Source organism: Marmota monax, unplaced genomic scaffold (genome assembly GCF_021218885.2).
Source record: "Marmota monax isolate L192 unplaced genomic scaffold, Marmota_monax_Labrador192_F-V1.1 WCK01_AAM20220418_F8-fsc00139, whole genome shotgun sequence".
NCBI lineage: Eukaryota > Metazoa > Chordata > Mammalia > Rodentia > Sciuridae > Marmota > Marmota monax.
Genome location: NW_026695226.1, coordinates 5,411,251 through 5,437,275, shown reverse-complemented (window position 1 = coordinate 5,437,275; position 26,025 = coordinate 5,411,251). Strand labels below are relative to the sequence as shown.

The 26,025-nt window shown below is 35.2% G+C and overlaps 1 protein-coding gene across 1 annotated transcript in view; it reads right to left on the bottom strand.

Annotated features, from left to right (window-relative positions):
* Scin (scinderin) overlaps nt 1–26,025 on the bottom strand; it is a 75,780-nt gene that overhangs the window by 28,003 nt on the left and 21,752 nt on the right. The window contains exons 4-5 of the mRNA XM_046435388.2: nt 18,449–18,598; nt 793–885 (exon numbers count right to left, since the gene is read on the bottom strand). Coding sequence (XP_046291344.1) covers nt 793–885; nt 18,449–18,598 — 243 coding nt within the window. The remainder of the gene's footprint in view (nt 1–792; nt 886–18,448; nt 18,599–26,025) is intronic.

Sequence of the window (26,025 nt, the reverse complement as noted above, 5' to 3'; positions counted from 1 at the left end):
GTTAAAGATGAAAAAAAAATACTACATTCTGCAGGGAGATTATGATATGCTCTGAATTATTTGCTTAGAAAGTTGGAAGCGAAGGAAACATTTTAGCAACCTGCTTAACTGGTTTGTTTTGGGTTTTTTATTATCCTCATCAGCCATAAAATTTTAAAAAATTATATAGTTGGAAGGTACCTGAGTAATTTTCTAATATAATATCTGTGTGTATCTGTCTGTCTTTGACCCTCTCCTCAGATAAAAAAAATTAAGACCCAGACTAGTTATATCTTGCCCATGGTCATGTAGCCAGAAAGCTGACATAGAACCAGGACTGTCAGTACCCAGGACAGGGCTGGTTTTACCCTGATTCCTTACAGCTGATTGATTTGAGAGCTTCACCCTCCTGTAACAAGGAAAGCCTTTATTTGGCTAGAGAGGGCATTTTTAAATAAGTTAAAATCATTTTATCAAGAATTTACAAGAAAAAGCTTACAAAATGTTATATTCCATAAAGAAAACTTATTTTTGAGTGCAACATATCACAATTTTTGTTGTAAACTAGTAGAATAACAAATCTAAATTTATGTAAGTCACAGCAGTAAGTCCATTTATTTGCTGTTTTTAATGAAAATAGCAAAAAGTAATAAAAATGATAATTTTAACAAATATACAAAAGCAAGAAATTAATGGAACCTCCACATGTATGTAGGCAATGAGGAGAGTCATGAACTACAGCAGAGTCCTCCATACAGGCTCCACTCGCATCCAGCCCAGTGAAAACCACCGATCTGCTTCCAGGGAACTCACCATGTAGAGCTTGGCCATCCTCCTGTTACTTATGTCTGCTATGGTGTCGTCATCATTGTCTCCATCCGGAAGCTCTGGTTTTGTCCCTAAAACCTGGAAAAAGTAAACAGCATGAAAGATAAAGTTCTGTCACTAAAGAATGCAAAGTTAAAAAAAAAAAGTCAACCATTTTGCATTTATAAAGACATCAATTATAAAACACTTGAATTTTAAATCACCAGGCTCACACATTTCTCATCAATTCACACAGCCTCAGTTTTTTCCCATGGGTCAAATCAGCCAATGGCACTAAGTAAACAAACACTGAGTTTCTTGGGTGGTGATGAGAATCTCCAAGAAAGCAGTATTTAATCCATTCTTTGCATATATAATGCAATCAAAAAATTCAAGTAATGTGTTTGGTAAAAAAATACATTTGAGTTATGGAACCAGAATAGGTGTTCTATCAACAGATAAATGGATAAAGAAAATATGGTATATACATACACAAAGGAGTTTTACTCGGTCATAAAGGAGACATGCAAGGAATTTTAAAAGGGGAAGAGGGGAATCTCATGAAAATAAAAGGGAGACCAATAGAATAGAGGAAGGGGATTGAGAGGGAGGGTAGAGAGGAGGGTCTGGGGAAGTCCTGGGCAATGAAATCTACTAAACTAGGCTATGTTGAATGAACCACAATGATTCATATGTGTAAATCATATATATCTCATATATACATATACATATATGAGATATATATATGTATGTATATATAATGCACTAATTAAAATAACAATAATAGAAGGAAGATCAGTAGAGTAGAGCAAGCCAATCCAGGGAGGGAGGAGGGGCAAAAAAAGGAGAGTCCTGGGGAATGAGGAATATGGCATAATGAATCCCCATTCATTATGCATAATTACAATGCACCAATAAGAAAGGAAAATACAATTGATTCTGCTTTGAATTTTTATACTAAAATCACAAAAATATGTCTCTAAGCATTTTAATTAATTCATTAAGTTAATTGAAACAAATACCATAGAATGCTAAGAACAGAAACAAAATATAAACTTGTTCTAAATACTGTGATTTTAATAATACAGCTATAAAATCAAGTTTAGAAGTGGAAAGAAGTCATTTATTCATAACTGTTATTTAGATTCAATACATATTCAATAAAAATAAATTCTTTGCATAATGCATTTCATACTCAATATCTCCTATAATATATTGCATTAAAATATATGTCATTGAATATCAAATAACAATAAATATGTATAAATCTCATCCTTATATAAGTATGGGTACAGTCTCAAGTTTGAAAATGCACCAACTTATCCTCTGGGAATATGACATCTTTTCTTTTACCCAATAACAAAAAAAAAGTTTTAATTCTCTTACATGCTAAATGATCATAACATAGGTTTTCTTTTTCCCTAAAAGTAAGATCATAACAAAAAGTAAAACACTTGCAACCAAAAACTTTTTGGTTTTGTTTTTTACATTTGTAGTTTGGTAGAATAATTTATAAGAACCATTAAAAGCCTTCTTAGGTACCCTTTGTAATTCTCCTCCAACCAACACAGGAGATTGGAATAAACAATTAGGGTTAAGGACATACCTAATACTGGGAAGTCTCCCACGAGGCCAGCTGAGGCTAGGATTTTGAGCACACTCTAACTTTTAATTTTCAGATAATTCCCATATTTCTCAGGTATTTTAATTAGCCTCACAAAGGACTATTGCATACTAGGGAATTGAACCAAAGGGACTCTGAAAAACAGGCTTAATTCCAGGGCAAAGGGTTATGGTTATATTATCAGGTATCTCTACGGATCATTTAAAAACTCAGTTCAACAACCATGCATTTACCGAACTCCTCACTGTGGAATATAAATGAGTTCCCAACCATCTTGCCCAACCCTTAAGGATTTTACACCCTGCCTAGAAAGAACAAAACAACTACACATGTTCACTTTATAAACAGTGCCATACATTTTGATCTTTGAAATAAACAGTCAATACAGCTTTTCTTTTTCTTTACTGGCAGGATCATGCCTAAATTCAAAACATTTTCATTTAAGGTTGCCAAAACAAAACATTTTCATTTAAGGTGATTGGGATTTCTCTCATATAGTCCTTTGTGTGTAGAATAACATATAATTGACAAGATAAAGGGGTAAGAAAACAAAGAAGCTTTAATTTGAGAGTGTTTCATAAAAACATCATTGACTACTGGGCGTGAGGTGATAAGCAACTCAGTGAGACCCTGTCTCTAAATAAAATACAAAACAGGGCTGGGGATGTGGCTCAGTGGTTGAGTGCCCCTGAATTCAATCCCCAGTAAAAAAAAAAAAAAAAAAAAATCATTGACTGATGCAGTCATGGCTTGTCACTCAAGCTTGGAGCCCTTTGTCTTTCAATTATTTCCTGTAAGTTTCCATTTAAAAGTGTCGTGACTGTGATAAACATTTCACAATGTACATGTGAAAACATATCACATTAAATAAATACAAGTTTTATTTTCAATCACACCTCCATAAATTTGAAAAAATTTTAATCAAAAAAAATTTATATCTTATATCTGCAACGGTAGTTCTTAAATTTCCATTTGCTCAAGCAACCTCTGGGTAACTTGTTAAAATACAGACTCCCAATTGCCAGTTATGAAGTAGTAAGTTTAGGATGAGGACCAGGAATCTGTATTCCAGATGATTCTGAACTGGGTGCTTATTTATACAGAGCTAAAACTCCTCTGTCTGGATACCAAGGCTTCTCTAAAAGCTGGGTATTATCCACCTGTGTTATTTATCAGCCTTCTCTCCTTAGTCCCTTTCTCTAATCGAGCTGATGTTCCCAGTGTCCCTTGTGGGAGCCTTGCCCCTTACTTCCCCTGGGCTTTCCCTAATGCTAGATTCAAATTTCTACTTAGGTTGACTGGGTATAGCAGAAGCAAAACTGAGCAATTAGTCTTTGGTTGGCTCAGGTAATTATAATTAAAACCATAATAGTTACTGTTGGCTGAATGAGTCACACGCTGGATCAGGAGCTCTAGACACATATCATCTCATAAGAGCTCCCATGTTCTAGATACTGTTAGCCCAATTTTACAGAAAAGGGTGGTGATGCTCAAAGAGGTAAAATGACAATTTCACAGAAGTGTTACGGTCAACATCTTCATACAAGTTTCTCTAATGCCATTTCACTAACCCTCAGAAGAACTGACTGCGTAATTCCCTAAGTCAAGGAAAATTGGGCATGCCTTTTAAATGGGCAAAAGATTATTTCCTTAGATCTGTGCCTGGTGGACCCTTCCAATGACCTAAGGCTATAGGCATCTGAATCTTTCCCTTAACTTATTTTCTAGTTCAGTAAAAGGTGGATGGCATCTTAAAAAATTAAAAATTTTTAGTTATGGATGGATACAGTACTTTTATTTTATTTTTTTAATGTGATGTTGAAGATCAAATCCAATGCCTCACACATGCTAGGCAAGTGCTCTACACTGAGCCACAACCAGAGCCCTCAAATTTTTTTTTTCACAGAAATGCACAGGGATTTTGTATGGTAGAGATGAAAGTAATTTATGCCCTGTACATCTACTAGCAAATTAATATCAATACTGTTGTCCTGTATCTGCTCTTTTAATTCTTCTTTGAACTAGTTAAAATATCTTACTGTTTCCCTTATTAACACATGAGTTACATGTGATATTTGACTGCAATCACTTTATATTTGTATGAGATACATGATTTACTTTTTTGAAAACTACCCTTTTATATACAGTATTGCTTTTGTCTAAACCACATCTATTGGAATGTATTAATATATTTGTTGCCTTTCACTGGATATTATATGTATTCAATTAAAACTTTTAGTGCCATATGTGCCATGCCACAGGCATTTCTTGAGTTTTATTTAACAGATGCTTACATATTGCAAGGCACCTTTCCAGGTGCTTTCCATTTATTAAGTCCTTTCATCTTCATAGCAACCCCCTGAGTTGGCACAGTTACTATCCCCTTTCACGCATGGCATAACAGGCTAAGTACTTTACCCAAGGTCACACAGCTAGTAAGTGACAAACAAAATTGGAACTCTATGTCAAAATATGTATTCCTAACTAATGCACCTCCTGCTTCCTCTGCCAGGTCCTTCCGAAGCCCTTCTTGATTTATATCATTTAGCATCTGAAATAAGTAGAAGTTCTCTCAGAGCAGAGATTGTACAGGGATGATGTTCATTCTCCCATTCAGACTGACCAATACTAGCAATTACACCATGCAGCACACATTCTGTTCTTTCTGCAACCCTTAGTTCCTTCTTCTCCCTGGTCTTCTTAGTCTAAACTCTGGAAATGTTTAAAGAAGTTAGAAAGTTGTAGAAATATAATTTTGTTTTCTGACTAAATCAATCTTCTTTTCTGCTACTTACTCTGCCTTCAACAAGAGTTCAGTTCAAAGTAAATCAGAAGAAATGTGTATTAAATAACTAGAGCAAATGAAGAATTCTAGCTTCAGATATGCAATTTTGTGGCTTAAAATCTCTTGGTTCTCCTGGCCTGCCTATGTCAGGAGTATCCTTGGTGGTTTTATTTATTTATTTTTTTCTCTTATATGACCCAGGGTGGTTATTTTTCTTTCAGAACACAATACCTATGTGAAAAAAAAAATTTTTTTTTAAATAAAGGACCAGGAAGTTAAGCACAAATTGCTATACCCTTTCAATCCTTATTCACAGTGTATTTGTTTTTATTTATTTATTTTTAACCTTTTAGGTACCCCACCTATTTTGGACATGAAATTTCAAAACTTAAACTCTTGGTGGTTCTCAACATGAGCTTTTCCTAATTTATAAAAACAAGCAAGATGCTTGCCCACATTATACTCAGTATTTGAAATGCATCAAGAAAAGGGAGATAATATGTGACCTAGAGAAGGATAATATATAATTCAAAACTCCAGATCACTGTGCATAAAAATGCTCCAAGTTGCTGTTGAGTCCCATTAGCACAGAGGGTCTTAGGTGCTTCTTGAGAACTCTGACAGGACCAGTAAGTACCATGATGAAACTAGCTTGATAGATTAGGAAAACAGGCCTGAGAGAACTAGGAGTTTGCCCTTAGATCATCTCATAAATACTACAGCAAGGATGTAAATCCTGAGTTTTCTCAACTCCAACTTAAGAGCTCCTTGTGTACAAAAAGATGTATCCTGTTCTTATCTTAATCATTTTAGTGTGGATGGCTCTCCTTCTATTTTCACCATAAGCACAGCAAACACTAAGGTTCCAAGAGCAAACATTTTAACTACTCAGTAATTTCTCTTATTTTTCTTCCCTACCTGAAAAACAATCAGTAGATTGCAAGCATATGGAGCATAGAAATAAATTGCAAATGTGAAGTGAGGCCTTGTTGGTATGGTATATTTACCTGCTACAAGGCGTTTTGTGCCTTAGGAAGACAAATATTTGATAATAGGGAAGATCCACACTGATAGAAAACCCAGGTACTTCTGAGGAAGGGCTGAGTCCCCCTGTTGTCAGCTCCACCCCATCTGGACATGAGATCCCAGCCTTTGCTCTCTGCTCTCTCAAGTGATGGGCTTCCCTGTCTCTAAAGCACTTTGTCTCTTTAGTGATACAGCAAATGAAGAGAAATGTAATAATCAGGTAGAGAGTGAAGGTATTTCTGAGGAAAGCATGTGATCTGATACACAAGTTTGGATACAAGGACCAAGTGTCTGCAAGAGAGTGAGCTACACAATCATCACGTACACTGCTCTCAACAGAACTTTCTGCAGTAATGTCTATATCTGCACCTTCCAGTACAGTTGTCATTAGCTAGTTCTTGCAACTGAGCCCCTGAAATGTGGCTAGTATGGATGAATAGCTGGATTTGAGAAAGTTGACTTATAAGTCATTCTAACATAGAAAGCTAACTCACAAGTTATTAGAATATCTCAGCCAGAACATCAACTTATGAAACCAGAGCAGTTGCCACTGGCTGCATATTAGAACCATCTGTTAAGTAAGAAAAGAGAATGCCAAGGTCTGTGTGAGATTCTGGTTTGTTTATTATGAAGACTAACACTGTACATTTGAAATCTGCTCAGATCTGGAGATATGATTTAAGTGTTGGTGGCATCAGCTTTACCAACCTAGTTCACACATCACAACCATCACAGCAGGTCAGCCAAGCACTTCTGATATTCACACTAGTTTCCATGGCACATGTCCCCTGGATAAGTTATCAGGGTCTGGTGGTCTGGAAACTGCTTCAGAGCATATCTTGGGAAAAGATTTTTAGATCTTTTCTGGTAAGACCTCAAGCCCATTTGGACATTTCTTTCTGATCAGAGTTTGAATGCATATTGCCAACATTTGCCTTTGAGTTTCCTCATTTCTATGGATCACTCCCTTGTCTTTTTGACACACCCTTCATCTAGACTGGGCTAGAGAGTGCACAACTGCGAGGCTCCGTGGTCCTGTTTCCACACTGAAAATGGTGAAATAACTAATACCACTCAATTGATATGAGTGAAATAATGTATGTGAAGGGATTCCTACAATCACTGGTATATCATGAGAACTCAACAAAAGCTAGGTTTTCCATATTTCTTCACCCTTACATATGTAGAGTCCAACCTTCCCCTGGTCAAAGCATTGTTTCCCCTCTTTGACATGACCCTGCATATTCTTGATATAATTCTTTGTGTTACAATTCCACCATTGAACTTCTTACACACATTTCATTATGGACTTACATTTTCTTGTTATTTGCTCTTATCCTGATCGACTGATTTCATCAAGCAGTCTATTGTGACAGTCTATCTATCGACTGATTTCATCAAGCAGTCTATCTATTATGCCAAGTGAAATAAGCCAGTCCCCCAAAACCAAAGGCAGAATGTTCTCTCTGATATGCAGATGCTAATATGCAATAAGGCGGGAGGGGGGAGGGGTAGAGAATAAAAGTTCATTGTATTAGACAAAGGGGAATGAAAGGAAGAGAGAGGGATGGGAATTGGAAAGGCAGTAGAATTAATTGGACATAACTTTCCTATGTTCATATGTGAATACATGACCAATGTAACTCCACATCATGTACAATCACAAGAATGGGAAGTTATATTCCATGTATGTGTAATACATTAAGACACATTCTACTGTAGTATATAACTAAAAAGAACAACATCAACAAAAAAGAATGTAGGCTCTGAAGGAAGGCTGCCTGGCTGTGATTCTTCTGATCTCTAATTCTCATTCCCATCTGGACAAATTATATAGCCTCTCTAGGACTCACATTTCTCATCTATAAAGTAAGAATGGAGCAGACCCTCTTGGGCTCTGCCCATACCTCTCTTGTTCTACCTAGAGGCCATCTGCACCTTGTATCTTAAAGAGGTAAGCTTTCTCCTCTCTGTCTGATGGCATCATCCAGCCACGAGGTCGATCATGTCCACCACAAGGCATGCTAGGGCTTCTGGAAAGTAAACATCCAAAGAATGACTCTCTAGCAATGAGGGAAGGGAGTTACTAGCTAAATCCTGTAGCTACCTCAGCCTTCCAACTCTCAAGGGTGCTCCACAGTTTCTGAGGGCCCCTCTGGGACTGAGCCCCTGGGTCCTGCCACATTAAATCACTTATCACACTGTGTTCTCAGTTTACCTCCAGCTGGTGCTTCCAGAATCAACTCCCAAATAACAACCTGCCCAAATACTTGTCTCAGAGTCAGCTTTGGGAGGGATACAACCCAAGACAGGTGTTATAAATGTATCCACATACAGGATTATTGTAAGAATTAAAATAACTCACCCTATAAAATGCATAGAAGGGTGCATGCAGGTCATATGGAAACACTGAATATTTGTCATGGCAGTGGGTGTTACCTCCACTACTGTGAGTAAAACCCATTTCCTGGATCATGAAATTCCTGTGTCAATGACAAGTATTTGCATGGTATCAAGAAAAATGCATCCGGAAAGATTAAGAGTGAACAGAAAATTCAGTCTACTAGTGAGCCATTTGCCTTTACCCTGGGAAAACACAAGATGAGAGAAATAATGCCATCACTTAGCAATGCGGTTCCTTGACAGTGAATGTCACCATTCAACTGCAGTGCATCTGATGCTTGCTTCAATCCACCTCCATGATCTGACTTCATTTAAGTTTTTTTTTTTTTTTTTTAAACAGGGGCTTGCTTTTAGTTTATTCATTCACTATAGCATTAATATTTAATTTCTCAGTTATGCATGGTATAGGACTTCATATGCTAATATATTAGTAGGGATTTTACTTGTTTGTATATAGACACTAACATATTTCCTTTTTGGTAGTACATTTTTTTTCATAATTAGTTAAAAAATATGGGATTATCCAAAACTAAGAATTTCTACAAGTTTCCTTTAAGCAGAATACTATATTTACATGAACAAGCCATGCTTTCCTCAAGTCATTTTTAAATCTTTTTTATAAATATATATTTTTTTCAAAACAATGTGACTTTAAAGTTTCAATGCATTAAACACCCTTGTGACCAAATAGCAATTCTAATTGCTAATAACTCTAATTTGCACAAGTATTGTCAATATAACCCACTGCAACACACTATGATCCTTGGCTCTGAAAAGGCAGTATATTTAGAAGCATAATTTAGATAGTCTCCATTTCAGGGAGTCCTCTCCAGTATACAAGCCTATTTCTTCATGATATTAAATGAATACACATTATACAATAAAACTAAGGATAAGAGAATTACTGGATCTTGAAAACTCAACCTTTTAATAACTGCACTTGGCTAATTTTTAATAAGATGTTAGAGGAAAACAATATAAATCAATATTATTGTCTATTATTATATACTTAAAAACTATTAATTTACAAAATTAATGTAAGAAATTGTAAATCACTGAATAAGTAACTTGTCCTTTTGATATCTGAATTTGACTAATTCTTAGCACATGGGATTAAAAAAATGATCTAAAATTGCTGAAAAAAGTTTTATTAGTTTTTATTATGTATTATCATTATTATTATAACAAGAGAGCAGAAGCTTGCCATCCTAGTGTAATATTTATGTTAGCTTATCTAGTTTATTATTTATTTTAGTTTATCAATTTAAATATGTATTTTGTGGGGCCAGGTTCCATCCCTCTCCCCTGTACTGTTCATTCAGTCTTGGAACTGCATTATCCTATTGCTATTTTCTCACTTCCAATGTAAACTAAAGGGGAAAGTTCCTCATTCAGAAATGATTACCAAGTGATATAAATTTGAACTGATTATATCAAAGTGGTACCTTATCAGTAAGGTCACAAGTCTTCATGTTGAACTTTGGTGTGACAAAGAGGAAGGTTATTTGAAATAGTATCACTTTATTGCAGCATATGGTTAATTAGCTTACTCTACACATTTTTCATCTTTGTTCAGAAAAAAACTTCTCGAATCAGACAAATCAGTGGGAAACAAAACAGGCATCTAAATTAAATGCTAGAAATTCAAATGACAAATTAAAAACTGAAAAGTGCCTTGAACAGCGCTGGGCCAGAAATGGTAGATATAAACAGCTGTAGCAACTACAGTGTTCTAGAAAGGGTCGCAAGTTTGCAGCAGGTACTAATTGCCACTATAATTAATTGGCTATCAAGTGTGTACTAAGTTTTGCTGCTATAAAGGAAAATGGAAGAAATGATTTAATTACAATGAACCAAAAAGAAGAAAGGGAAAGATTCCTGTTTGCAGGCATCCCTGACATTTCATTTATTCCATATATGTAATGCAGATCAGAACTAATCTAGAGAGTGGCAAATATTTGGGATCCCTTTTACTTAAACATCTTTGAATGGTAAACCGGTCAATGGACTGACTTCAATCAGAAATTCTGATCAGTATTTCCTGTGTACCAGGCACCATGCAACAGAAATAGGAGATTACAAAACATTTAAGTCATTGTTCAATTTCTCAAGAACTTTCCCAGGAAAGTTGAGGGAGGATAAACAAGGAATCTGAAGGTACTTGGAAAGCCCACAAAGACAAGTGTACTTTTCTGACAAAACTTTTTTTGTTGTCTCTTGAAGTGTTTACTATATCTATTGACTAAATAAATACCTCAGGCAACTCATATTTCCATCCTTACAACGCGCAGAGATTTGACTAACTATGAAATAAATGAGAGGGTAACAGAAAGCAGTTTAATGAGTGATTCTTTTGTATGGATATTATAAACCCACAAAACAACTTTAGGTTTAACATTTTTTAAAAAATTTTTTTAGTTGTAGTTGGACACGATATCTTTATTTTTATTTGTTTTTATTTTTATTTGCTTCTGAGGATCGAACCCAGTGCCTCACACATGGTAGACAAACGCTCTACAGCTGAGCCACAACCTCAGCCCTAGGTTTAACATTTAAGCAGCTCAAAATATCATACTTATTCCCTGATGCTAAGAAGCTATGTAATTATTATTCTCATTTATATTATCTTTAGGGTACTTAAAAATATCCTACACATTGCTCCAGAAATTTTGTGAGTGGAATTTTTCACAACTGCTCCTCATCTTTATGATCCGTATTTCTTTGGCTCACTTGCCACTGTTACCCAAAGATAAATGGAGAATGACTTATCTAATCAAAGACCATGCCTCAGAAAATAATGTTCCCTCCCCTCTGCAATATCATTTTAAAATCATCATGCCTGATTTAAATGTACAACTATATTTTAGTTAAAAGATTAAAATATGAATTAATGTAAGTTCAGTAAACCCAGGATTATGCTATGAAACAAACACTGCCACAGAGAAACTAAGGATTGTTGACAAAATTCTAAGTTTCCTAATTCCAATATGTTTTCATAATAATTCATTTTACATGCTGAAATGTGTCAATATTCTAAGGCTTAGATTATCAGAATTAAAATTCACTTCTATCTCTGTATATTTAAACTACATAAAACCTTTATAAGCATTAGAAATATGCACAGCCCTTTTGATGCACAACCTTTTGAAGTAAAGTTTTGGGGAAGATTGAGACAATATAATGAGTGATTTCAAAACCAAAGTTACACCTCTGTGAAGTACCTTGGAGTTCATGGAACACATTCAGTTTAATTCCAAGCAGTGAGCAGCAGTGGCCATGACGGTTCCCAAAGAGGTGGCCCTGGGATTGTGGGCACCAGCTGAGCAAAGCAGTCACAGCCTCTGGACAGTAGGATTGTGTGCTAGAGAGTGAGAGATGGACTATAGCAGTTGCTGGGGAAATGGCCTGACCTGGAAAGGATGATTCTACAGATGGAGGTATCCAACAACTCCTAAGAACATGCATTTTTATTTATGGAATCAACTTTTTAGACACCAGCTTTATATTTCTTATAAAGCTCAGGGCTTTCACCTGGAATATATGCTAGCTGACTAATATGTGGAAAAATATTTTAGTAAATATAAATGAGTTCAAAATTTGGTTGCTACTTTTTTTTTTAGTTGTAGATGGACACAATACCTTTACTTATTTACTTTTATGTGGTACTGAAGATGGAACCCAGTGCCTCACATGTGCCATGCAGGTGCTCTACGTCTGAGCCCCAGTCCCAGCTCTGGTTGCTACTTTTCAAGAAGTTAGTTAGAACTATCTACTCGAAGAAAAAAAATACTAACAGAACATATGAACTATCCATCTCTAAATACAAATGGCTTTTATATAAATGTACTTGGTCTTAAAACTTAGTTTAATCTACAGTATGGCTTTGTCCATAACTTTATCAATACTATTATCTAAAACAAAGGGGAATTTCTAGAGCAAAACAACCCACTTGAAAACTGAAAAGCAGACCAAGTATATGGTACCATGTACTTCACAGTTGTCTTAAATGTCTAATTATTTGTCCTAATTAGCTCTGAGGGCTGCACAAACATAAAAGTAACATCTGCCTGCAAGGAACCTGGAGAGGCACCAATAACATGTAAATTTTATTTGGCACAATACTTTGGGGAACTATGACTAAAATTTTACTCTTTGCCTAAATAGACTTTGCATAATCCATCTTTAAAGATATTAAAGAACCATCTGAATGAGCCAATCCAGATGCTCAGACCTGCACATCGTATATGGCCCATCAACCTGCCAAGAAAATGACTGAATAAAATTTTATTTTTCATGTTGTCATTTATGACTTATAAAAACAAGAGGCACACATTTGCACAATTTCTATACTGGGAGATGCTCTAGAAGTTAATCTAGTTTGTATGCTAATATCAAGTGGCCTAAATATGAATTTTATCAGGAGAGGGCTTCCAACCAAAGGTAGCATTCAGACCCTGCTCTGTGGAGCTCAAGGACCATCCTACTCGAACCTACTCCTTCTGCTTCCTAATGCATGCTTATCTCCTCAATCAGACAGCAGAATAAGCAGAAACTTCAAACTTCATTGGGAACTAACTCAGCATTCAATAAACACTAATTCAGACATGATGATGACATTCTAACGTTCCTTTTTCATCCAGAAACAAAGATTTCACGTGAAACTTTCCAGGGAGGCTTACTACTGTTTTTATAAAATCAAGAAACCTGGGCTGGGGCTGGGACTCAGTGGCAGAGTACTTGCTTCACATATGTGAGGCACTGGGTTTGATCCTCAGCACACATGCAAATAAATAAACAAAATAAAGATATTGTGTTCATCTATAACTAAAAAATATTTCAAAAAAATTGAGAAAACTAATGTTTCAACAGCTTAGCATCTGCTTACTATCTCCTGGTGGTATCTTTCCAGCTGGTGTTGGCCTCAGCACTTAAAGTGATTACCAACTTCACATATTTTAAAAAGTCTTTCTGGAGTAGAAGAACTAGTCATTTGGATTGTTTCAACCTGTCCCGTGTTCATTCCCTTATTCATATTCACCAATGTTATCTTTTAAAAAATGAAAGTCCTAATCAGATTCTAATTATCTTTTCCTTAGGGGATCTTCTAGCTTCCCTCCCAAAGTTTAAAGAATGAATACAGCCAACAACAGGGCCTTAGGGCTGATGAGATATTTACTTTCCCTTCACATTCATTGATTATTTTAAATATGAAAAGAAAAAAAAACATAAAAAAGTTTTGTTAATTTATGTCAAACATTCATGATAAATATGGTTATAGTGAAAAAATAAGTACAAAACAAAGTGTGGCTTTAGTTAAAAGCCTTAGTTATTTCCACATACAGAATTTTGTTGTTGTTCTTAGGTGCATGAGCTTTTAAAAGTGCTAAAGATATAGCTAAGAGAGATAACCCGCCCTGGTTCCTAGTTTTGGTAATACCTGTTGTTTCCAAGTCCCATCTCCAGAGTACTGCCTTTACTCTGTAAAGTGTTCCAGTTTAAAGGATAAATTTATAGAAATTTTCATGGAAATAATAGTGTGATTAATAGATATCTGAAGTGCCTTGAACCAAAGATCAATTTTTTAAAAACTTTCAGGAAAATTATTTTTCATATTTTCAGTATCAAGTACTTTAATGTGCTAAAAATATGTTCCAAACATTCAACATTAAATATGCACTAAAAACAATTGGGTCATGATTAATTGAAAAGTCCTTGATTTCTAAACCTTACTTTTTAAACATTACTTTCATGTGTAGACTTTCAAAGTTGACAAAGTTAATTTTAAAAGATCCAATCACCTCAAAGGTAAAATAAAACCAATAATTTGGAAGATGTTTATTTTTAGACTCCTCTAGCAAAATCATCAGTTGCATCAGTCTCAGAAAAAGAAATGACATTTCATGACTCTGTGAATGTGCACACTATGGACCACCTTGGACCACTTCTGAAGTCTGCTGGACCCACTCTAAGAAAAATATTTTTAAGGGCTAGGGTTGTAGCTCGGTGGTAGAGCACTTGCCTAGCATGTGTGAGGCACTGGGTTCAATTCCCAGCACCACATATAAATAAAATGCAACTATAAAAATACATATCTTGTCTATTTTTTTTAGTACTAGATGGATACAATATCTTTATTTTTATGTGGTGCTAAGGATCGAACCCAGTGCCTTACACTTGCAAGGAAAGAGCTCTACCACTATGCTACAGTCACAGCCCGAAAATATATTTTTAAGATATATTTAAATTAATATATGAGCTTCTTTAGTAAATTATTAAATAATAATACTGCAAGGATCTAATTCTAATATCTAATATCTGTGACAATCACCAAGTAACAACAAAATATTTTTTTTTAAATAGTACTGGGGATTGAACTCAGGGCCTTGTACTTGCTAGGCAAACATTCTACCATTAGAATTCCAGCCTTTTTTCTTTATTTAATTTTGGGACAGGGTCTGCCTCAGGTTCCCAGGCAGCTGGGATTATAGGTGTGTGCCACAGAGCTTGACTAAACCTCAATGATATTTGGAGATTATCCACAGTAACTACATTGTGATCTGAAAAAGTCACAAGTACTGCTCATGCTAATCTAGTCTGTTGATCACATCCACAATTGGAAGAAATGACACATTTTAGTTAACAGGATGGTGAAAATAAAGTTCTAATTTTCACAATCAATTTCAGAATTTTTTGGATTCTATCCTTAAAGTTATAGGACTGAGAAAGCCCATAAGTCCAACAAGTTTATCATAGGTACACAATTAATTCATCAGATAACCACTTACCCCTATAATCAGCCTACAAAACAACATTTACAACAAAAATCCCACTGAGTGCGTGTTTTTCCTATCTAAGGAAGGCCCTCACTGAACACTCCTTTCGTTCATCTTGTGAGTGACAGCTGTCAAATACAATGCCCTATAGACACGGAGTGTTTCATATGGACAACAGTAGGTGCTTTGTAAGATTTTTTGAAAACCCCAAACAAAAAGTCTCTGAAACACAGGGCATTTTAAGTATCAGGTCCTTTTACTCCTATCTCTAATATTTCTAAATTAAGAATGTATTTTTCCTCTTTTTTTTCTTCATATTTACATTTTACTGTTTCAATTTAGTAATACAGCATAATACATTGTTTAAATTCTCTTTTTTCACAAGCTTTGAATAAAATCCAATAAGCAAGGGCACCAAATGCAGGCATGCACAGCCAAGCCCCTCAGCCACAGAGGCTTTGCTTCCCAGAACAGACTGAAAGTATCACCTGATTGATAACTAAATGCAGCTACTGGTCAAGAGATAAGGTAGAATATCAGATCATTACAACCTAAAGGGACCACAGAAGCAGCTTTGTCTAAATGTTGACTTGACAATGAGGAACCAGGGACCACAGCAAAACATGAAAAAGCAGGGATGAAGCCTGACAGCCAACAGGACACCTTATCCACCACTCCACCAATGTCCTCAAATCATTGCAGCCTCCCTTCATTCATAGTTTCACATGGAAAATCCCATATTTTGAGGGAAACCACAGTCACATAACTTTCATGACAAAACATTATTATAACGGTTCTCTTTGTTATTAGTTCTTGTTAATCTTTTAGTATAAATAATGTATGAATTGAACTTTATCATAGGTATGTACATATCAGAAAAAATATAGTATATACAAGGGTTGGTATTGTGTATGGTTTCAGACACCCACTGGGGATCTTGGAACACATCCTCATGGATACAGGACGACTGCTATATAGCCATTGAAACAAGGGCTTACAGTCCTGTAGAAATATTTCTTATATAGACATTTGCTTCCAAATATACAAGTTGAAAGATTTAAATGGCTTTAGTCATATCTCTAAAACAGAGGCCCTGAAAAAATACTAAAGAATCATGAATTCATTTTGAATAGCTTTCAATGTCTAATTTATTAACAGTATTATTTTGGCTGTTGAAGATCTGGTAAAACCATCTTTAACTTAATTTTGTTTGGATGACCTTTATTCTGACTATAAAAGGAATGCTCTTTATAAAGACATTATGAAAATATAAGGACAAATGAAGAAGAAAATAACAGCCACATCTAAAGAGTCAAAGATAATACTGGTAAAATTTCAACCTATTTCTTCCCATATATTTATGTATGTCTAAATAGCTTTATATACATAAACTTACATATTAAGGTAATATGGTACGTAAAATCCTATACCTTGCCTTTTCTCTTAGCATTATACTTTGAGCATTTTCCCCACTGAATTAAAATGATTTCTAAAAACATCAGAAAAGTCTGTATTCAGGGGTTATTAAAGAAGTAAATCTTAAACACATTATAATTGATAAAATTATCTTATGTAATTTTTGATCACTGGATTTTTAGGCTATCACTGATCAGGTAACTAATGTATTAAATTGCTCTATGTCAAACACTAAAATATATTTATAAGATAGTCTTTGGAAAAATTTAAATGGAAACAGCTAAACTCATCACTGGGTAGTACATAATTTCCCAGGAATTTAAACAAATGACAACTCAAAAAGATATCCCCTACCACTATTAAATGCATAAGATTCAAAAAGTGTTACAATACAGCCTGACAGAGTTCTGTAAGGTCATGATGGACTACAGCATTTATGCAACCAAGTAGCATTTGGTGAAAACATTTAGAGACTTGAACGCTGCAGGAGCCAAATAAATACTTGTTAAGTGAATAAACAGCAATAAATTTGCCAATATATCAAGACATCTGAATATGATTATACCCTGTGATGATAATCTTAATTACAAGAACAGATACAATATGGACAGTAAGGTACTCACTGAAGTTTTCTTAAAATGGAAAGCCTGGTCACAACTATTCTCTAATATTAAAATAATTGTTACCATGATAAGTGAAATAAGCCAATTCCAAAAAACCAAAGGGCAATATTTTCTCTGATAAGGGAATGCTGATCCACAGTGGGGTGGGGTGAGGGTAGGGAAGAATGAAGGAACTCTGGATTGTATAGAGAGGATTGAGGGGAGGCAAGGGGCTGTGGGGATGGGAAGGATGGTGGAATTAGATATTATTATCCAATATACATGTATGATTCCACTACCTGTGTGACTCTGCACCATGTATAGCCAGAGGAATGAGAAATTATGCTCCATTTGTGTGCAATGTGTCAAAATTTATTCTGCTGTCATATATAACCAATTAGAACAAATTTTAAATTTTTTTAAAATAAAATAATGATTAAGTGAATAATGTATGTCTATGGAGCTGTAGTAAAAACGTGTCTAAAGACAGCTTCTTGGTTTGACTGAAATATTTAAAATACTGGTATACTTAATACCTTTGTGGAAGATTTCATTTCCTTCTTTTTTTATTGTTAATTTTTTTTATTTTAGTTTCAATGGACTTTTACTTTATTATTTATTTATATGCAGTGCCCAGAATCAAACCCAGTACCTCACACATGCTAGGCAAGCATTCTACCATTAAGCCACAACCCCAGCCCCCTCATTTCCTTCTTTCAATAAAACAGTTGTCAACTTTAAAATTGGATGTAACCACTGCATTTAAAAAAAAAATTTAAGAAGGATTTAATTATTATCTTCCTTTCAAAATGTATTCTAATTGCCAATAAAAGTGTCACCCATGTGTTTGTCCTCAAATACCACAGAAGAAGGGGCTGGCATTTCCTGTGATGATTGTTCAGGGGATGAAAGAAGAAAACATAGCTTTCTGTTTTCTTAATACCATCACACAGATAACCCTGATGTACACACACACACACACACACACGAAGGATGGTAGTAACCTTGTAACAAATAACACTAGTCACAGTACCTTCATAAGCTCAGATGGCTCACTTCCTTCTTCCACCACAATGAGTTGAGACCTTCCTTTTCTTTCATTATCTCGAATGCCGATGGCAACCTGGCTTGCTTTCAGACGCTCATATTTGTTGCATGAGGAACCACACCACTGGTAAATTTTCTAAAAGAAAGAGAGATCTTTTGGCCTCAAGTACATGTGGAGCACACTCAAACTTGATGGGCTACTCATTGTGATTAATTAGGAAAAACCAAAAAGGTATAAGAAAGGAAAATTAAAATTAGCTACAGGTGAGGTACATATAATTATACATATATTTAAATCATATCATTCTGTTGGCTGTTAGTATTCTAAAGAAAGCATTTTTAATGCAAAATATAAAAACATGCCTCAGTGTTCTTTGTATATAAAATACAATAATTATAATTTATAAAAGTGAACTTATATGGATTATTTAAATTTAATATAATAAGTCTACCATATTTCAGAGAAGTAGTAAAGAATCTGTTAAGGCAATATACTCTTGATGGTCATAAAAACTGATATAACACTTTTGTCAAGCAATTCACTGATTTATAAATTTATTCACTCCAACTGACAAATCCAAGTTGCATATACTTGTCATGTACAACATAATGTTTTAAAATATAGAATGGCTAAATCCAAATAACTAAAATATGAAAAGCAATTTAACAGTGGTTATCAGGAGTCATAAAAAGAGTTAAAACCTTTTATCCAGTAATATCACCATCTAGAATTTATTTTAATAAATTATTCTTAGAAGAAAAAACCCACATATACAAGGATTTTCATTGATATATATCAATGAGGTATTAGAGAAACATTAAATGTTTAATAATAGGATATCAGTTATACAAATTACTATACATAGGAGAAAATTAGGTGCTTAATTATTAAAATTATATTTTAACAGAAAATATGGAAAAATATAAAGTCATTTGATATATAATAGAGATTTTAGCTACCATTTATATTGAAATACCATATATTTTATATTTGAGTACAGTATTCAGAATGTATGCAAATCCCAATGCAAAATGAGAAATACATCATCATTTTATCTATTAAATGTGGTTTAACAAAAGAAAAAAAAAGTTTAAGTTTCCCCAGCCTGGTGCATGTGGGAATGGTCATCAGCACCCACTATTTGTGTGATATAAGCATTCACAAGCTTCTTTTGAGGGCAGTCTGGCTCAGATCAAGCAATTAAATGTGTTTTGTTTTTTAATATATTTTTCAGTTGTAGTTAGACATAATACCTTTATTTTATTTATTTATTTTTATGTGGTGCTGAGGATCAAACCCAGGGCCTTGCACATGCTAGGCAAGCGCTCTACTTCTGAGCCACAACTCCAGCCCTAAATGTGTTTTTAATATTGAGAATTTCTAATAAAAATCAGGGATTTCTATGAATTTATCCTAGAGAAATATTCAAACACTGATTCTAACAACAAAGAAATGAAACGAAACAAATGCCCATCAACAGACAGAGAGCTATTAAATACCATTACATGGATACTTGTGGACTCCTCTTCAGGAAATCAAAATTGAGGAAATGTTTTAATATTGATGCAGAAAATTACTGGTATATCAGTAAGAATAAAATAAAGCTACAGAATAATACAGTTATATTTAAGTAGAAACCAAAATGTGTATTTACAGAAAAAAAAGATATTTAAGGATGAATAGTTTTAAATGATGGGGGCATGAATATTCAAAAAGAAAGCTTCCTATATGTCACCTTCATTTATTAGGTGCTTATTATGAGGTAGATGTTGGGGATAAAGAGATGACTAAAAGAATTGCAAGGAGAGATTGACTAACAGACAACTTTACTAATAAATATATTTGCAAAACCCATGGTTTTCAATTTCCACCTGTCTCATTAAAGCATGGAGAGGTAGTTAGCATAGTGGTTAAATGTGAGGGAGCTTGACCTGGGCTGTCACTTTCTGGGTATGTAACTGTATGCTTGCCATTTTTAAAAAGAATAGTAAATTAGTAATGGCAAAATAAATGAGCAAGTACCCAAGCATCCAGAGAGATGGACTATTTTCTCTGATTGCTCAGTCCAGACTCATCTTTTCATTCAAAGCCAGTTTACTGTGTGCCTAAAGCCAGGGAGGTTTTTTTGTGGGTACTGGGGACACACCATTGAACAAAGTAGGCCTGAGACCGTCTCTCTAAACCCCCTATTTTGCCCTGTTTCTGACTGGCCTAATACTCTTTAAGAATAAATTGTACATTTTAGGATTTTAAACTTTTATTAAAAAATAAAATAAAAGGATTATGCCTTGTAATTCTTTTCATTCTAGAATGTGACTTAATTATTCAATATGGTCATGGTGTACTTCTTTCCTATCTCTAAGAGAAAAGCACACTTGTATTATTTCCTCTCCAACGTCTTTTCTACATCTGGGTATTGGAACATGAAGCTCACATATGGAGACCATCTGAATATCCTGCCAAGTTTAGCAATCATAAAGAGCAAAAAGTGGTTTTGTAGTCACTGAGCATTAAAGTACAGAGATGTGAGCACTATCCTTAGAGATTCTCAGGTTCTGGATGACTGCGTAACTGACAGCTCTCCAGGAGACTCTAGTATCCAACCACATTAGAACCATTGCTGGTCACCCTGGGCACATATAGCAGGGAATCCACAACATCTAATTAGGTGCCCAGTAGGTCACTCTGCCAAAGAGAGCCCAGGGTCTAGGCTTAGATTCCTTTCCCTCTCCTACTTCATAGTATTTTACAAATAATTCTTTTCTCAGCAGGTCTGAGAAAGCAAACATCCAAGGATTATATTTTATATCATACTGAAATATGAACAGTAGATCAGAAGTGAGCTCTAAGATTTCTCAGGCTTATTAGCAACTTTCAAAACTGACTATTTTATATGAACATCCTACAAATGTTTATGTTCTTGATACCTTAGTTATAGAAATTACCTCTCATCTACTTCAAAGAGATTATATAAAATCCCACTAAATTTTATTAGCATCTTTAAAGTATCAGGGAAGCCTGATAAAATGTGATTAAGATGTTTTGCAGATAATGAGAATATCATAAGCATAATTATTATTTAACATAGAATTTTATAATATTCTATGGAGTCTAAAATATTTCTCACAATATTACTTTGGATTGGAAGATTTTAGTATGCATCAATTCACATTATAGAAAATATTCTTTATCATTTTTAGAGACCACCATCTCTACCTTTAAAATAGTAAAAAACATGTAGGAAATACTCATAAAAACAGCAAAACCTTAAAAGTGAAGTTTTACTTTGAACTCAAAGATAACTAAATCATTAAACAAAGTGTTACAAAATATTTGTCACAAAAATGAATGGTTTGTGTGCTACTTATTATTTAATTATTTCTATCTTATTTTATGCTGCCATTATATACAAGTGACATATTTTCTTACTAGTCTTATTTTTCAGTGGCTGATTGACAAGAAATGCAAGAAAATAATGGCTTTAATTGTAAAGTGTCAAAAGTCAGAATTGCTTAGTCACACTAAAACATCATCTTCATTTAATTAATTTAATGCAAATATAGCTATTCATTTAATGCAAATATAGCTATTCAATGGTGGCAACAGCACATTAAAACTTGCTTTAAAAAGTTTAAATAAAGGCCAGGTATGGTGGCGCACACCTGTGATCCCAGTGGCTCAGGAGGCAGAGGCAGGAGGATAGTAAGTTCAAAGTCAGACTCAGTAATTTAGCAAGGCTCTAACCAACTCAGTGAGACCCTGTTGCTAAATGAAATACAAAATAGGGCTGGGGATGTGGTTCAGTGGTCGAGTGCCCCTGAGTTCAATCCTCAATACACACCCCTTCCCAAAAGTTTTTTTTAAACAGAATTTTTAATAACTCATTAAAGCTAAACAATTTCTATTCTACTATGTGTGGATCATGTGTTCGGGACTTCTTTTAACAGAGCTCTACTGTGCTGAAATAAGTATGTGGTACTATTAATAAACTGTACTACCCAACACTTACTCTATTCAGAGGCAGTTGGTCAAGACTACCTAACCAGTCAGTGCACAGGGAAACTTTGTATTCACCTGGCACCGTGCTTGAAAAAACTCTCCTACAATCCCACTTATCCTGTTTTCTAAAGGGAGTAGGCTTAAGAAGAGAAATCCTGCATAGAGCTTTAAAAAAACAACTCTGAACTAATTTTATAGGTGATAATATATCACTACAACAAAAAGTTTTCACTACAATCTAAGCTATTTTATTTGTAATATGTTCATGTAATTTAGCTGATAAGTTTTCATCAGTTTAAGTGTGCTACACACTGAAAATTGTAAAACAAACAAGGTTTTTACCTTCCAAGATCCTAAGGCATTTAACAACTCAACACCAAATGTCATATTTCTTTGAGGAAGGAATATGAAAACTCCCTGTGAATATGGAAATATCCATTTCATTTGGAATGGAGTCCACTTGAATTTTGGCAGAAAGGGGTTTGATGTACATATTAGTCAGGCATACCCTCTCGCAGAAGTTTGTGGAACTATCATTAGCTCTTACTGAACAAACGATTACAGAAAAACAAAATTACTCCGCATAATTATTGGAAAAGGAAGAAAGAAGGGCAAAAAGACGCCCTGTTACTGGCCATTAGTCTGGTCTATCAGTAACAAGACATGAAAGCAAGCAAGTGACAATTAACAGAAACCACCACATTTGAGGAGGGGAGACCTATTATTGGCCTTGAAAACCAGAGGTTTCTAAGATTTCCTTTAAACCATGTGGTCAAAATTAATAAGTGAAACATCAAAGAGCAGCCAAACATCATTTGGGGACAGGAAATAAGAGCCAAAATAAAACAATGTTCAATGACACCCTGAAAGGGAAACAGATTTCAGAAGCTGAGTTTATAGGGGCACCAAATCAGTCCATGAGATGTCAGCCCCCAACACGCCCATAGAACTCGGCACTACTGCGCTGCCTTTTCATACTTTTCCAAGTTATTCACTATAAATACCTCTAAATTTTTTTAAAAGGAGAATGGAGCCTGGGCTGCTGCTTCTTCCTTGCTTTGTACTGTGTTTAGTTTTTTCATTAGCTCTAGTTAAAAAAAAAATACAGAAATTCATGAAGATATTCCTTTTGCCTAGAGGTTCTCTAAGCTTGAAGATGTTAATGACTCGTGAGATACCTCCAAGAATCTACCTTTTTCATTTTAAAGGTTTAAAACCTGACTTCCTTAGTTTTGGGATTAGTAAATCTTGTTTTTAGTTTCCTCAAAGGCAACTGAAATCAACATCCTTCGATGACACCTGTATATATTTTTTAAATTATCTCTAAATGAAGGATGGAAGATGAACAGTGTGATGTGCAGGGCCACTGCAGGAACCACAGACCAGAAAGGAAGAAACTGCTTCTAAACTAGGGCAAAGCAGTGGAGAGAGAGAAATCAGGGGCTAAGTAGAAGAATACAGCGGCAGGATTGGTCAACAATGCCATCTGGCCATGCACCAGAAGGACAGGGAAAAGGGAAATGACTTAGACAAATTTGGCATGGCTGCTGGTAGTGATGCCACTCGCTGGCACCAGAGAGTAGGTAAAATTATGCCCTCTGTTCTAGTCAGAGTGTTCGACAAACCAAAGGTTTAGTCATACTTTATCAAAAGCCATTTCTGCCTGCCACCTACACTGGTGACTCAGCTATATAACTGAATGACATATTCTTCATGCATATGACCCTGAATAATCCAGCACCTTTAGACATTCCCTGTACGAAAGTAGTTCTCAATATTCACTGTACGTTGGAATAAATCAGGGAGGCAGGGCTTAAAACTCGCCCACACCAAAGTCCCATCCCCAAACATTAAAAATCAGTATTTTTAGGGATCACATTACAAGAACAAGAATCATTATTTTAACCTCTTGGGGCTGGGGCTGTGACTTAGTGGTAGAGCACTTGCCTAGCACGTGTGAGGCACTGGGTTCGATTCTCTCAGCACCACATATAAATAAGTAAAATAACTAAACAACAGCAACAACAAAAACAAAAACTAAAAAAAAAAAAAGTTAAAAAAGAATGTTGCAGTGAGTATTCTTATGTTTATCTTAAAAAATAAAACCTCTTTCCAATGACTCTAATATGAAGCATGACTGAGAATTAAAGCAGAAATCCTAGCACCCTGCATGCTGTCTATTGCTCTCATCCATTCTCTAACCTCAAGGCATGTGCACCCCTACTCCAGTGCCCTCACTCCCCCATTGCACTTTGTCACATTTGTGAATGTGGACGTGCCTCAAGCCATTCAACAGTATCCAGAGGGCAAAGGCTGCCTGCTCTTCACCCCTACACTCCATTCACCCAGCACATACTAAGCACACAATAAATTCCTCTTGGCCATATTTTTATTGCAGGGCACTTTAAACAGATTTAAGATTAGATTTATCCTTTCTTCTTATCTTATTGCCTCAAGGTTCTTCTCTTATAAATGTTAGGCATTACTTTGGGGGTATGGACAAAGTTATCCAGCATGAAGATATATGGTTTGCTCAGTCTTCAGTTTAAATCAAGCATTTTCAATCACAGCAGAGACAAAACTCTGAAAACTGACATGGTTTTAAATTAAAAGAAACTTGATTTTGATAGAGAAAAGCGTTTTCTCTGGTGCAGGGAGGTGGGGGGCATGAGAAGTGAGGATGCTGTCAAAGTTTGTTTTGCATATCAAGAAGCAGAGCCTTGGCCTTGGGTGCTAGAGCAAACTGTAGGAACCACAGATTAGGCAAGAATAGAAAAATTAGGTATGACTCGTTTGTCTGGTTGAAAAACAATAAAGAGGGAGATTAAGAAAACTAGGAAACCTGACCAGAGGCAATTAATCTTTGAGAAGAGGCTCAGAACACTTTTTTTCCAAATCACTTTTTGATTTGTCATAACCAGGGTTTAAATAAGTATCTGTCAAAAGTCAATGCTTAGTCCCCAAGTATTGAAAGTGGTGGAGTCTTTAAAAGTTTAAAAGTCTTCTGGTTATATGGGGGTGTACCTTGAAGGAGATATTCAGAGTCCAGTCTTTCATCTTCCTCTCTTTTTTTCTTCCCACCTGCTGTGAGGCAAGCAGCTTCCTCTGCCACACATTTCTGCCATGATATGCTGCCTCACAACAGGCCCCAAAGCAACTGACCCAACGAAACATGGACTGAAACCTCTGAAACTGTAAGGTAAAATAAACTTTTGCTCTTTTTAATTTGATTATGTCAGGTATTTTGTTATAGTAGCACAAAACTGATCAATACATTCATAGAGTCATCCATGAGTCTGAAAATTAGAGCAGAAATGACTATGAACAGTTCTCCAGACCACAGTGAGAACATAATGTCCTATCTCTCCAGTATGGCATGAGAAAAACAAAGAGTTCCCGAGAAGACTACAATGTGGCTCCAAGAACCAGAAAGGGTCTTGCTTTCCCTTGATGTGAGGGTATGATAACATCAGAAGACCAAACTTAGGCCAAGCCTATTCTCTAGCAAATGTCTTGAGAAAAGAGGCCAAAGCCCAAGAATGAATGGCATGGCTGAGCTTCAA